General features: G+C 41.6%; 1 protein-coding gene across 3 annotated transcripts in view; it reads right to left on the bottom strand.

Moving 5' to 3' along the window:
• Positions 1–14,493, bottom strand: part of Gpc6 (glypican 6) — a 1,054,610-nt gene that overhangs the window by 352,962 nt on the left and 687,155 nt on the right. For all 3 annotated transcript variants that reach the window (XM_006518929.4, NM_001079844.2, NM_011821.3), the window contains exon 4: positions 2,018–2,183. In XM_006518929.4, the coding sequence (XP_006518992.1) occupies positions 2,018–2,183 (166 nt within the window). The remainder of the gene's footprint in view (positions 1–2,017; positions 2,184–14,493) is intronic.

The following is a 14,493-nucleotide window of genomic DNA, read 5'->3' as shown; positions in this document are numbered from 1 at the left end:
AAATGTGTGACTAAATTGCAGATCCAGATAAGTATTTATTTTGCTTTACTGGTCTATGCTGGTGGGGAATTCTCAATGGCATAGCAAAACAGGGGGGGAAAGAAAAACTGTAAGAGCTATCTGATGGAGCACTGAGACTGAGAAGAGGAGAGAGGAGGGGAGCATTTGAAATGACATTAGCCAGAACTTGTCCCTAATTCTGCTCATCATTGAATATAACCAACACACAGGGGAGCTTATATTTTAGTTTTTAAAAATCAACTGATTTTGTTTGAGACATTACATTTCACATCAAACTGTCAGCTAACAACCAGGTATATTGATAGCATAAAGATTTATGTTAGGGTAGCCAATGAGCACCAAGGGGAAACAATTAAGGAGTAACTATTAAGGGCCTGTGAGATGGCTCAGTGGGTATAGGCACTTGCCACCAAGCCTGAGTTAATTCCTGGAAGTCACATGGTACAAGGACACTCTCGGGTTTCCTTTGACTGCCATGTGAGGGTCTTGGCACAAATACACCCACAAATAACACATGAATATATAAAAAAAACCATTCAAAGACTATTGTTCTTACAAATAACCTCCACACACATTCTTCATCAATCCTTCAGCGTGACTAGAAGAACTACTAGTAACTAAGGTAACTTCAACCCCAAAGTATAAATGGTCTATATAATTCCAAGAAACTCTAGGATCTTATCTAATTATAAAAATATGAAACTCTTTTTCAGATTTCCTTTGGGTGAGATACGTTTTTACAAGCATGATTTTGGGTAACTGGGTAACTTTTCTTTTCTTTCTTTTTTTTTTGCCACAATTAATCCAAATCTTATATTTTGGAAGGACATATTTATTCCTATATTTCACTCATTCATACCTCAAAAATCTTAGCGAAAGATCCTGTCACTGTATTTTCATATAAAGTAAGCTACGTCCCAAAGGCGTATCCCTCGGTGCAAACGGATCAGCAAACAGACTTTCACTTCCTCATTCTGAAACAGCTCCTGAGCATGTCTTAGAGGACTGACTTCCTGTTTAATCTACCTTCTGCTTTTAACGTCAGAAACATTTTCTCTGGCCTTCTTAAACAAAGCAGTGAGCTAGCCAAGGGGTTTCCCTGGTAAAGCTGTGGGTCTGGAATTCAGTCCACTAGAGAAAAGACTGTGAGATGGCTCCTAAATCCCGCCACTGCCACAGCCAAATCCTGCAAACTGTCAGGAGGCCCTCCTGGAGCTTCTTGCTTAGGGGCTTGCATCCACGAGGGCCCTCTGAGGATGACAAATTCATCCGCTATTTCCAAGTCTCTGCTTGTCAGTCTGTAATTGCAGTAAATGCAACTGAAAGTCCTTTTACTTGAAGGCCATTTGACAGAGGGGAAGAAAACACATTTACTCTTTCAAGGCTTGTGTATTTTCCTGGGAGAAGCCTGCCTATAAAATCTGTCCCTTTATCCTTAGAGAGCTATTTGGGAAACATCTTTGAGCAGAGCCACGATGTAGAACCTGTTTCCTGCATCCCCCTTGTCTTCTCCTCTGATTTCTGAACCCGCCTGTGCCCAGAGCTCTCTTTCCTCCAGGATGAGATGGCAATGTGCACGTGTTAGTGAAAACAGTACGCTCTTTTCATTCTGGCAATTTGAGAAAGTATTTTTGCAAAATCTTTGCCCAGTTAATTTAGTACAAATAAAAATAATATCATGAGTGGATTTGTTTTCTGGTAAAAACTCTTTTATACTTACTTCTCGTCATGAAATTAAAACTCAATAAAATAAGCTGGTTGAACACTGCTTGCTGGTGTGCTTATCTTTACTGGGAATTTACTTGAATAATACAAGGAAATCCTAGTTTGGAGGATTTGACAACAGGGAAAACTGCAAAATAATATTTTAAAATTGCTAGAAAGCTGTTTCAGTCTCTGTAAGTCATCACAACTTCTGAACCTGCAGAAACATCAAATATCCTGATCGCTTTAAGGTCTCAGGTCTTGGTTATCGGACCTGTTGAATGCCTCTTACCTATGAAGAGATTCCACTCAGTGTCCAAATCTGCCTGATTGGCCAGGCAGCCCTTCATGACGTTGAGGCAGTAGTTGTTGCAAGGTCTCACAGTGGGCAAGCCTCGGCAGTATGGGCAGTACAGCATCTTCATGAGAGCCCGGATGCAGCCAGGGGTGGGGCTCACCTGTAAGTATATAAGACAGGGGCCAAAAATTAGGGTCGGAATGATGAAGGGGAGCAGGAAAAGATATCTTGTTTCTCTAAATACCAGGATGAAAACCAGGCAAAGTTGTTCTGCTAAACCTTAAACAGCCAAGCAGAGGGTTGAAGAACGGTTAGAAGCTGAGCCCTTTTGAATTTTTCATACGAAAGAGAGCCAGCCGATTCCTATTAAACACCATTGCTCAGCAAAGTAATAACTCCTGTCCACGTTTTGCTCTTTCTCTCTGTCACTGCAATTCAATCCTAAACCAGACACAGTTTCCTTGTAGGAGAACCTGAAGTGAGATCATGTAGAGGCTGCAAGTTGAAGAGCAAAGAGCCCTGTAAACAGGGAACTGCTATTAAAGTTTAATGTGACACCTCCAGCAAAGTGTCTAACTGGTTGTTACTCGATCCTTTGCTAACAGAGGTTGGCGGATATCCTTCCGGAGAACACAACTGCTATTGAGGCTCAATATCACCTTGTCTGGGATCTATGTGACCTAGGCCTGCAGAGAAGTAGGAGCAATGGACCTGCTGAGGCCCTGACTTCAGGCATCTGGCAGGTACAGGACTCTAGAAAGTTCACTTAAAATGGATCCGGCTTGCTTTGCAAGCAGGCATTTCTGCACAGATTCAGAGTCACCACTAACCCACTGACAACGAAGGGCTGTTTGTTTGGAATAAGGAATGGAGTGCCCCAAATCAATGCTCAAGCAGTAAACTTGGGGTGCAAAGAGGATAAGAATGCAAAGACAGGGAGAGAGGCAGCAATAGCCTTCCTCTGGAGAAGACAGTGCTCTTAGAATGTACTGCAGCTGCTTCAGCGCTGTTCTGCATAAGAAAGGGCTTCTGGGTATCCACTGGAGGCCACACCAGGTCCCAACCCAATGTCATTATCAAACTACATATGTCATGAACATAAAAATCAGATGTCCTAAATGTGGGGAAGAGACTCGGATAAGGAGAAGGGGTGGTGGCTATAGGGGTGGGAGCAACAAGGGAGTGGATGCGAACATGGGATTGGAGTGAGCAGATACTGTATGCATATGTAAAATGCACGTGTGTTTTTGTAATTATCGACAAAATTAATCAATAAAAAGGAAATGTATGATGATAAGACACCATTAACAGAAGAAAACTGTTATTTGACTTCAAGAAGAAAAAAAATTTAAGACAGCATAAGGTAACAAGAGAACCCTGCTTTTCATGGCTAGACGTGAAATTATTGTCCTACTTTTTTAGTGGCATTCATGCGATTTTGATGTTTTAGTGGAGTATCTGGCTAAATGGTGCTCGACTTGTATGTTAGACATAAGAAGAAGCCTAGGGTGCTAATCGAACCTCCTTGAGAGTGTGGTCCCACTGGCAGGCATGACTAGGGATGTCTGCCATTGGAGTAGTGTGGCATGATACTGGAACATCAGAACAATGCTTATTTTCATTCTTTCATTTACCACTGCCATTCCATGGTGGTCTGTTTTTTTTTTTTTCCCTAGAAACCAAACTTATGGATTTTTATTACAAGCTTTGGTTTCTACAACCACCTGATAACAAACTGTATAAGAGCAAATAATTTCTGGTATATTCTTGAATCAGTTGTTTTCTCATTGCTGTAGAAAAATATCTAACTAAACCAACTGTCTTGGTTAGGCTTTCTACTACCGCAACGAAGCACCATAACTAAAAGGCGGGAAGGAATTTCTTTCACTCACAGTTCTATATAACAGTTCATTACCGAAAGCACTGAGGGCAGGAACTCACACAGGACAGGAACCTGGAGGCAGGAGCTGATATGCAGTACTGCTGCTGCTTCCTGGCTTTCTCTTTGCGAGTTGCTCAGCCCGCTCCCTTATAGAACTCAGGACATCAGTCCAGGGATAGCACTGCCTACCACCAATCAGTAATTTAAAAAAACAATGCCTTACAGCTAGATCCTATGGATCTCAGTGGAGGTCCTTTCCTTTCAGATAGTTTTAACATGGGTTAAGTTGACATAAAACCAGCCAGCATACACATCTCCATAACTTTCAACTCTTCCTTAGAAGAGCAACCATGAGAATTTTCTTAGAAAAACCATGAGTTTTTTCTTAGAAAAAACTATTTTCAGGGTCTATACCCTAACCGGTGATGTTTCCTCATTAAAGAAAGATGCCAGATCCTTTATTCACAAATTCATAGCTCTGAGTGATTATTCAGAATATCCAAGTCTTCCTTCGACGGCTACCTTTGTGTCTGTAGAGTCAACACACGAGTGAGATTAGGAGCCCTCAGAGTCTTCAGGAGCAGATGACAGGTGAAGGAGACTCTCTAAAACCTGGACTCACCTAGATTATGTTGAGAACGTAATCTAATCTCTACCCAGAAACAGAGCTCCAGGGCAATGCCTGAACGGTGAAGTCTACACGGAGTAAAGAGGCCTTGGCAGTGATGCTTGTGGATGCTGCATTCTGAGAAATTCCAAACCCCAAATGCTTATTTAATTTGGTAATCTTGCTTTACAAATTATGCTTTTAAAGAACCAACCTATTTTGAAATAGAACGATGTAAAAAAAAAAAAGATATTCTTACTACTGTCAGTACTTGGTGATCTAGAGTCGAGTCCATTCTCATGGTTGCTCTTTGCCTTCTTTGTCAATTTAGCCCAAGTCACATGTAAGTTATTTGTTACAGATTGGACAGGACTAACTGCTTTCATCTTTCATCTATCTATTGGCTGAGTGTATGGAATGAGACGTTGAAGCGCTTAATGTTGCGCACAGAGTTGTCCGTTTGTTAACCCTTAGGTTCTGGATCTTTGCCAAATATTAAGCTTTACCACAGCCCCTTGGATGGGATGGAGTGTCCTGCTGCTCCTCCCGTTGTCCTCCCACCAGCCTTGAAGCACTTTACAGAAGAGAGCAGTGCCCCCAAATCCCTAAAAGCAGCTCAGGTGACCCCAGAAAAGGGGAATAACGGGCCACGGGCCAAACAGCTCACCCCTCTTCTTGCCCCTGTGGACGTTGTTTTGGGGACTCAGTACTAAAACAGCTGTACTGTAGCCTTCTCTACATCAGCTAGCTTCTCTGTCTCACGATCTCAGATCCACATAACAAGAACCAGCTCGACTCCTTGGCCACTACACTATTCTAAGATTAAACAGGAGTATATCTAACTGCTGTTGAGGATGGGAGCTGAGCCCTCATCCGTGAACAACATGGCTTCCTCTCCATCAATCCAAACTGGTTTGAAATGAGGACTAAAGAGAGGGACCAAAAATATTCACTCACAAGCCTCCTCCTACATACGGGCTTCTGGTTTCCCTGGACCCCGGCTCCTCCCTGATCACTCCTTTGCTCCTTCTTACACTCATACATATGTTTTTACCCTTGCTTTTAAATGATTAGCTTAGTTGAACTTCAGTCTATACCAAAACAAAATGTTCCATGTAAGCTTTCCCAAAGGGTTTCATTTTATAACAGCTCCATTTGCTCCTGACACATCTGATCTCATTTCGATGCTGTGGGGGAAACTCTGGCTAACAGGAACCTTTATCCTTTCATCCCAGACTGGATACTGCTCTTTACATCAGTCCCCTCTTTGCTCCTGTTCTCTTCCTTTGATGCCTTGTAGCTCCCTGCTACTTCTGCTGTCTCATTTTGGTACAAACAGTCCTGGCAGCAGAACCAGCCATTGTCACACTGAATCAACTCTTACTGGCCCTTATGGTGTCTCCTACCTCTCCTCTAACCCTCCCACAGCAGTCCCAGAAAATCTTTTAGTTCTACTTTATAATGAAATCCTATTTACAGCACCCTAATAATCATTTTCGCAGCCTCTTCAGGAATGAGTGATGGCAGTCTCAGGATTCATTGCAGCAGATCATGTTAAGACTCTCCCTCGGTACACGACCAGTGGAGCCACTCTTTAATGACGCAGAACTACCCTCTCCCACAAGGCTTCTCCTCAGCAGAAAACAGCTTTAATGTCGCTGCTCTGCATTTTATACCTGCTCAGAATCAGGAATGGTAGTTTCCTGATGAAGGACTACACTTCCCAGGTTCCCTTGCAAACTACAAGAGACACTTCTGCCCTCATAATGTGCTTCATCCCGTCTTATTCTGTAGACATCTTGGCCATCCACATATGTGGGTGACAAGAGTCCTTTGCTGTGAATAAATATGGTCCACCCAAGGTCACACCAAGCCTCTCTTTCTTTCTGTGCTCCATCTCTCTACAATAATGTAATAATCTCTCTTAAATAATCTAATGTGTGAGCTAAGTTTTCTTATGTTCACCTTTTCATAATCTCTCCATACTTTCACACACAGCAATAACCTTCTGATTGATTTCTTTTCCTGGCAATGCAATGGCTTGCATAAAACATCATCACAATCAACTGTAGCAGCCAATGTGTTAATACCTCCAAGTCGAAGTGTGTGTAAAAACATCAGGGGTAGAAGAACAGCTTACAGGGCAGTGATCCTGCACGGAAGATTTTCATGGTAAAGGGAAAGCAGACAAAGAGTATGGAACAATGAGAAATCTAGTGATTCTGTTGAGGATGTGCCACCATGGCATCATCTCTAGGTTGGCTCCTTCATTGAGAATGCCAAAGTAAGCAGAATTTCTTTAAAAATATTCTCTATCAACAGGTATGACCGAGATAGTGACCGAGGAAGAGCAAGGCCCAGTGAGAGAAAGAAGCAGAAGCAATTCTGCTACCAGAATGTCTAAACATGGACTATAAAATCCCTCCTCGTTTTCATCCCCAGGCCTGGCGGTTTCTTGCATCCTTTGCTTAAGGATTTTGTTACCAAACTTGCTTTGCACAGCTTTCCTGCTTCCTCTGATCTGGATTCTTTTCTCCGGAGACTCATCCTGTTGTCACTCAGACTGACTAAGCTATGTCCTCCTCGAGTCGTCAGCTCTCTGTGTGCTGCCTTTCACTCAGGGTCACGGTATAAAACCCAGTAAGTATCCAGGGCTTGTGCTCCCTCGGAGAGCCTTGGTCGCCCTGATCAGCACAGTCATGTGGATCACTCTGCACAACAGGCATGCACTGTTATGCTCCATCTTAGAATTGGGCTGTGACTTCTCTTTTCTTATTAAGTGCTTTTTTAAAGCAACCTCTCTATTACCTTTGCCAGGTTCTTGGCCACATTTATATTCGAAGAAAAAGAAGGAGAAGAAGAAGAAGAAGAAGAAGAGGAAGAAGAAGAAGAAGAAGAGGAAGAGGAAGAGGAAGAGGAAGAGGAAGAGGAAGAGGAAGAGGAAGAAGAGGAGGAGGAGGAATTTGTGGGTTTTAACATTTAGTTACTGCCTTTTAACTTTGCCATTAAAGGTTATTGATTGCCTTAATTCTAAAGCTTTCCTTCTTAATTTTTTTTTTTTATAATTGTGCTGGAACTGGTACAATTTCCTCAGTACGACATTTCAGAAGAGTCTCCAACTCAGAGTAGCAACCAACAGAGAAAATTGAGTAACCTTAATAATCTAAAAGAATAATGTTGTTCAAGTTAACTGTCGGTCCCTGAGCACGTTTGGAAATGACATCTTTCTTGATCAAAGAAAGGGCACGGGAACAAGAAAACAGAAGATGGAGATGAGAGCTGAAATGTTTATATTCAGACGTTGCAGGTTTTTGAGTATATGTGACCCAACCACACGCCTAAATTAAAAATAATTTAAAAACAAACAAACAAACAAACAAACAAACAGTTCAAACTGAAGCTATCTTGAGCCCCTGAAAAGGAGATTATTTCTAGTTCCTGGAGTGCTAGAGCCTATTTCCATTTTTTTTTATTACTTTTAACTTTATAGTCCAGTTGTTAACCCCCTCCTGGTCCCCCCTCCCACAGTTTCTAATTGCATTCCTCTTGCCCCTGCCCCTCAGTCTCCAAGAGGATGTCCCTCCCCCTGCTCTGAGGGCTCCTCATTCCCTGGGACCTTCAAGTCTCTCTCTCCCTCCCTCCCTCCCTCCCTCCCTCCCTCCCTCCCTCCCTCCCTCCCTCTCTCTCTCTCTCTCTCTTTTAAATTCTTTTTTTTCCTTTAAGTCTCTTAAGGGTTAGATGCATCTTCTCTGACTGAGTCCAGACCAGGCAGTCCTCTGCCATATATGTGATGGGGGCCTCATATCAGCTGGTGTATGCTGCCTGGTTGGTCACTCAGTGTCTGAGAGATCTCGGGGGTGCAGGTTAATTGAGACTGCTGGTCTTCCTATGGAGTTTCCCTCCTTTTCAGCTTCTTGCAGCCTTTCCCTAACTCAACCACAGGGATCCCCAGCTTCTGTCCATTGGTTGGATGTAAGTAAGGATCAGTCAGCTGCTTGTTGGGCCTCTCAGAGGACAGCCATGCTAGGCTCCTGTTTTTAATAGGATTATTTTATAATTGTAGTATAAGCACTCTTTTGGGATCTTTTTCCTTTGGAATGAACATGGACTGATGAGAGTTTGAGGGGATGGCAGAGTCAGGGGACAGCCTTCCTTTGTGGGTCCCAGGGGAGGGAATGACAGAGACAGGGGACAGATAATCTTCCTTCGTGGGTCCTAGGGTAGGAGATGACAGAGTCAGGGGACAGATAGCCTTCCTTCGTGGGTCCCAGGGCAGCAGTCTCATAGCTGTCACATTTCTGTTAACCAAACCACAGATCATGGCTTCTTGCTTTCCTTTGTGAGTTTGCATGTATGTGGGTCTGTGCAGCTTCATTCCATGTGTGGAGTTGTGTCCTTAATTACACAATCGACATATTGGATCATTTTCTCTCCACAGAAAAACTCTTCGGGGCTGGCTCTACCTTACCTTTGTGTCTGTCACATGATAATCACTAACCTATAATCTTCTCTGCAGAATGCAATGTTAAAAGACTCAGTCACCCAGCATGTCAACTTTTGAGCTTGGCTTTCCTTCCCTTCCCCACTTGGCACGATGTTCTTGAGACCAAATATAAGTTATCACAGGCATTGCTAGTTCATTCCTCTTTAATTGTTCATTTATTTTTAAGGATTTTCTTTTTTTAAATTTTTTTCCATTTTTTATTAGGTATTTAGCTCATTTAAATTTCCAATGCTATACCAAAAGTCCCACATACCCACCCACCCCCACTCCCCTACCCACCCACTCCCCCTTTTTGGCCCTGGCGTTCCCCTGTACTGGGGCATATAAAGTTTGCGTGTCCAATGGGCCTCTCTTTCCAGTGATGGCCGACTAGGCCATCTTTTGATACATATGCAGCTAGAGTCAAGAGCTCCGGGGTACTGGTTAGTTCATAATGTTGTTCCACCTATAGGGTTGCAGATCCCTTTAGCTCCTTGGGTTCTTTCTCTAGCTCCTCCATTGGGAGCCCTGTGATCCATCCATTAGCTGACTGTGAGCATCCACTTCTGTGTTTGCTAGGCCCCGGCATAGTCTCACAGGAGACAGCTACATCTGGGTCCTTTCGATAAAATCTTGCTAGTGTATGCAATGGTGTCAGCGTTTGGATGCTGATTATGGGGTGGATCCCTGGATATGGCAGTCTCTACATGGTCCATCCTTTCATCTCAGCTCAAAACTTAGTCTCTGTAACTCCTTCCATGGGTGTTTTGTTCCCAATTCTAAGGAGGGGCATAGTGTCCACACTTCAGTCTTCATTCTTCTTGAGTTTCATGTGTTTAGCAAATTGTATCTTATATCTTGGGAATCCTGGGTTTGGGGCTAATATCCACTTATCAGTGAGTACATATTGTGTGAGTTCCTTTGTGAATGTGTTACCTCACTCAGGATGATGCCCTCCAGGTCTATCCATTTGGCTAGGAATTTCATAAATTCATTCTTTTTAATAGCTGAGTAGTACTCCATTGTGTAGATGTACCACATTTTCTGTATCCATTCCTCTGTTGAGGGGCATCTGGGTTCTTTCCAGCTTCTGACTATTATAAATAAGGCTGCAATGAAGATAGTGGAGCATGTGTCCTTCTTACCAGTTGGGGCATCTTCTGGATATATGCCCAGGAGAGGTATTGCTAGATCCTCCGGTAGTACTATGTCCAATTTTCTGAGGAACCGCCAGACTGATTTCCAGAGTGGTTGTACAAGCTTGCAATCCCACCAACAATGGAGGAGTGTTCCTCTTTCTCCACATCCACGCCAGCATCTGCTGTCACCTGAATTTTTGATCTTAGCCATTCTGACTGGTGTGAGGTGGAATCTCAGGGTTGTTTTGATTTGCATTTCCCTGATGATTAAGGATGTTGAACATTTTTTCAGGTGCTTCTCTGCCATTCTGTATTCCTCAGGTGAGAATTCTTTGTTCAGTTCTGAGCCCCATTTTTTAATGGGGTTATTTGATTTTCTGAAGTCCACCTTCTTGAGTTCTTTATATATGTTGGATATTAGTCCCCTATCTGATTTAGGATAGGTAAAGATCCTTTCCCAATCTGTTGGTGGCCTTTTTGTCTTATTGACGGTGTCTTTTGCCTTGCAGAAACTTTGGAGTTTCATTAGGTCCCATTTGTCAATTCTCGATCTTACAGCACAAGCCATTGCTGTTCTGTTCAGGAATTTTTCCCCTGTGCCCATATCTTCAAGGCTTTTCCCCACTTTCTCCTCTATAAGTTTCAGTGTCTCTGGTTTTATGTGAAGTTCCTTGATCCACTTAGATTTGACCTTAGTACAAGGAGATAAGTATGGATCGATTCACATTCTTCTACATGATAACAACCAGTTGTGCCAGCACCAATTGTTGAAAATGCTGTCTTTCTTCCACTGGATGGTTTTAGCTCCCTTGTCGAAGATCAAGTGACCATAGGTGTGTGGGTTCATTTCTGGGTCTTCAATTCTATTCCATTGGTCTACTTGTCTGTCTCTATACCAGTACCATGCAGTTTTTATCACAATTGCTCTGTAGTAAAGCTTTAGGTCAGGCATGGTGATTCCACCAGAGGTTCTTTTATCGTTGAGAAGACTTTTTGCAATCCTAGGTTTTACGTTATTCCAGATGAATTTGCAAATTGCTCCTTCTAATTCGTTGAAGAATTGAGTTGGAATTTTGATGGGGATTGCATTGAATCTGTATATTGCTTTTGGCAAGATAGCCATTTTTACAATGTTGATCCTGCCAATCCATGAGCATGGGAGATCTTTCCATCTTCTGAGATCTTCTTTAATTTCTTTCTTCAGAGATTTGAAGTTTTTATTATACAGATCTTTCACCTCCTTAGTTAGAGTCACGCCAAGATATTTTATATTATTTGTGACTATTGAGAAGGGTGTTGTTTCCCTAATTTCTTTCTCAGCCTGTTTATTCTTTGTATAGAGAAAGGCCATTGACTTGTTTGAGTTTATTTTATATCCAGCTACTTCACCGAAGCTGTTTATCAGGTTTAGGTGTTCTCTGGTAGAATTTTTAGGGTCACTTATATATACTATCATATCATCTGCAAAAAGTGATACTTTGACTTCCTCTTTTCCAATTTGTATCCCCTTGATCTCCTTTTGTTGTCGAATTGCTCTGGCTAATACTTCAAGTACTATGTTGAAAAGGTAGGGAGAAAGTGGGCAGCCTTGTCTAGTCCCTGATTTTAGTGGGATTGCTTCCAGCTTCTCTCCATTTACTTTGATGTTGGCTATTGGTTTGCTGTAGATTGCTTTTATCATGTTTAGGTATGGGCCTTGAATTCCTGATCTTTCCAAAACTTTTATCATGAATGGGTGTTGAATCTTGTCAAATGCTTTTTCTGCATCTAACGAGATGATCATGTGGTTTTTGTCTTTGAGTTTGTTTATATAATGGATTACATTGATGGATTTTCGTATATTAAAACATCCCTGCATTCCTGGAATAAAACCTACTTGGTCAGGATGGATGATTGCTTTAATGTGTTCTTGGATTCGGTTAGCAAGAATTTTATTGAGGATTTTTGCATCGATATTCATAAGAGAAATTGGTCTGAAGTTCTCTATCTTTGTTGGGTCTTTCTGTGGTTTAGGTATCAGAGTAATAGTGGCTTCATAAAATGAGTTGGGTAGAGTACCTTCTACTTCTATTTTGTGAAATAGTTTGTGCAGAACTGGAATTAGATCTTCTTTGAAGGTCTGATAGAACTCTGCACTAAACCCGTCTGGTCCTGGGCTTTTTTTGGCTGGGAGACTATTAATAACTGCTTCTATTTCTTTAGGTGATATGGGACTGTTTAGATGGTTAACTTGATCCTGACTCAACTTTGGTACCTGGTATCTGTCCAGAAATTTGTCCATTTCGTCCAGGTTTTCCAGTTTTGTTGAGTATAACCTTTTGTAGAAGGATCTGATGGTGTTTTGGATTTCTTCAGGATCTGTTGTTATGTCTCCCTTTTCATTTCTTATTTTGTTAATTAGGATTTTGTCCCTGTGCCCTTTAGTGAGTCTAGCTAAGGGTTTATCTATCTTGTTGATTTTCTCAAAGAACCAACTCCTCGTTTGGTTAATTCTTTGAATAGTTCTTCTTGTTTCCATGGTTGATTTCACCCCTGAGTTTGATTATTTCCTGCCGTCTACTCCTCTTGGGTGAATTTGCTTCCTTTTTTTCTAGGGCTTTTAGATGTGTTGTCAAGCTGCTAGTATGTGCTCTCTCCCGTTTCTTCTTGGAGGCACTCAGAGCTATGAGTTTCCCTCTTAGAAATGCTTTCATTGTGTCCCAAATGTTTGGGTACGTTGTGGCTTCATTTTCATTAAACTCTAAAAAGTCTTTAATTTCTTTCTTTATTTCTTCCTTGACCAAGGTATCATTGATGAAGAGTGTTGTTCAGTTTCCACGTGAATGTTGGCTTTCCATTATTTATGTTGTTATTGAAGATCAGTCTTAGGCCATGGTGGTCTGATAGGATACATGGGACAATTTCAATATTTTTGTATCTGTTGAGGCCTGTTTAAGGATTTTCTTTTAAAAGATATTTATTATTAGTAGTATGGTGCTGCTGGTGGTGTGTGTACACTACAATGTATGTCTGGTGACCAGAAGACAATCTTATAAGTTGATTGCCCCCTACTCCCTCTATGTGAGTTCTGAGGAGTGATCTTCCAGGCCTTGCCTTCCTCTTCAGTGCTGTGTAGCTATTTGAGGTTTGGCATTACAGGAGTTGACACAGCTCTTCTGTGACTGGAGAATGACCAAGCTGTTCCTGGTACTTAGTTATGAAGAATAAGCTGCTGCACATATTCATGTACAGGCTTTAAATGACATAAGTTTTCATTTCTCTAGGTAATTACTGAAGGCTTAAAATGATAAGTCAAATGGTGGATTTGTGAGAAATTTGCTAAGTATTTCCTAAAGTTTCTGTGGCAATTTACATTTCCGTCAGCTGAATGTGAGAGAGGCAGTTTTCTATGTTCTCATTGGTGTTTTGATTAGCACTTAATTTTTTTCTGGCTGTTCTAATAGATGTGTTATCTGCTTTTACTGTCATTGTATCCCCCCCCTCCCAGCCCCCGATAGTGGCTGTCCTGCCTGGATAGATTCTATCAATTATCAGAGTCCAGATCATTCACCGGCAGGTGCAGGTCAATATGCAAAGTCAAAGCCTGAACTGTTAGCTAAGCCTGGATATTTCAGCAAAGCCCATGCAAAGCCGTCTACCCGACATAGGGAAGAACACATCTCGGGTCCAGACACTCACAGATTTGCAAATTCTATCAACTGACCCAAAATAATTTCCTAAAGAGCAAAATCGTTTCCTTTAGGCAAGAAAGAAAGAAAGGAAGAAAGAGAGAAAGAAAGAAAGAAAGAAAGGAAGAAAGAAAGGAAGGAAGGAAGGAAGGAAGGAAGAAAGAATAGGATAGAACCCCCTTTGAGAAATAAAACTTTGAGTTGGTTCTTTTAGCTGATGTCTGAGATTCCTCTGATGGAAAGATCTAGAATTTACATTAAGATAGGAAAAATAGCCCGGAAAACATAGATGTGGGAAAACAGTGTGTTCGTGGTGGTAATAATTTTTATTTTGTGCCGATTTGTGCTTTCTTTTTGAATAAGCCCTTTGCCAATATTCATAATCCTTTAATCAAGAACTTCAACTGTTAGGAAGAACAAAAACAGCATTTTCTCTTCTGTTATCTGCACTCTTGAGATTTTGGCATAAACTCTTTCATCCTGATTTGGCCCAATTTGAGCTTCTCATGCAGCTTGTATGATGACTTCATCGATTACATTTTATATTTAGCATCATAATACAACTGATAAAGCAGGATCATTGTAACAGGAATGAAAGGGGCATGAAGATAAACAGAGCGCTGGAGCTCTTATTTTTGAATACCATGATTTTACTGATATATTTTGTTTTTTGGAATGTTAGAAGGAATAC

The sequence above is a fragment of the Mus musculus genome, chromosome 14 (assembly GCF_000001635.26).
Source record: "Mus musculus strain C57BL/6J chromosome 14, GRCm38.p6 C57BL/6J".
Taxonomy (NCBI): domain Eukaryota; kingdom Metazoa; phylum Chordata; class Mammalia; order Rodentia; family Muridae; genus Mus; species Mus musculus.
The sequence above is the reverse complement of the archived record's forward strand: the minus strand, read 5'-3'. Positions and strand labels throughout refer to the sequence as shown.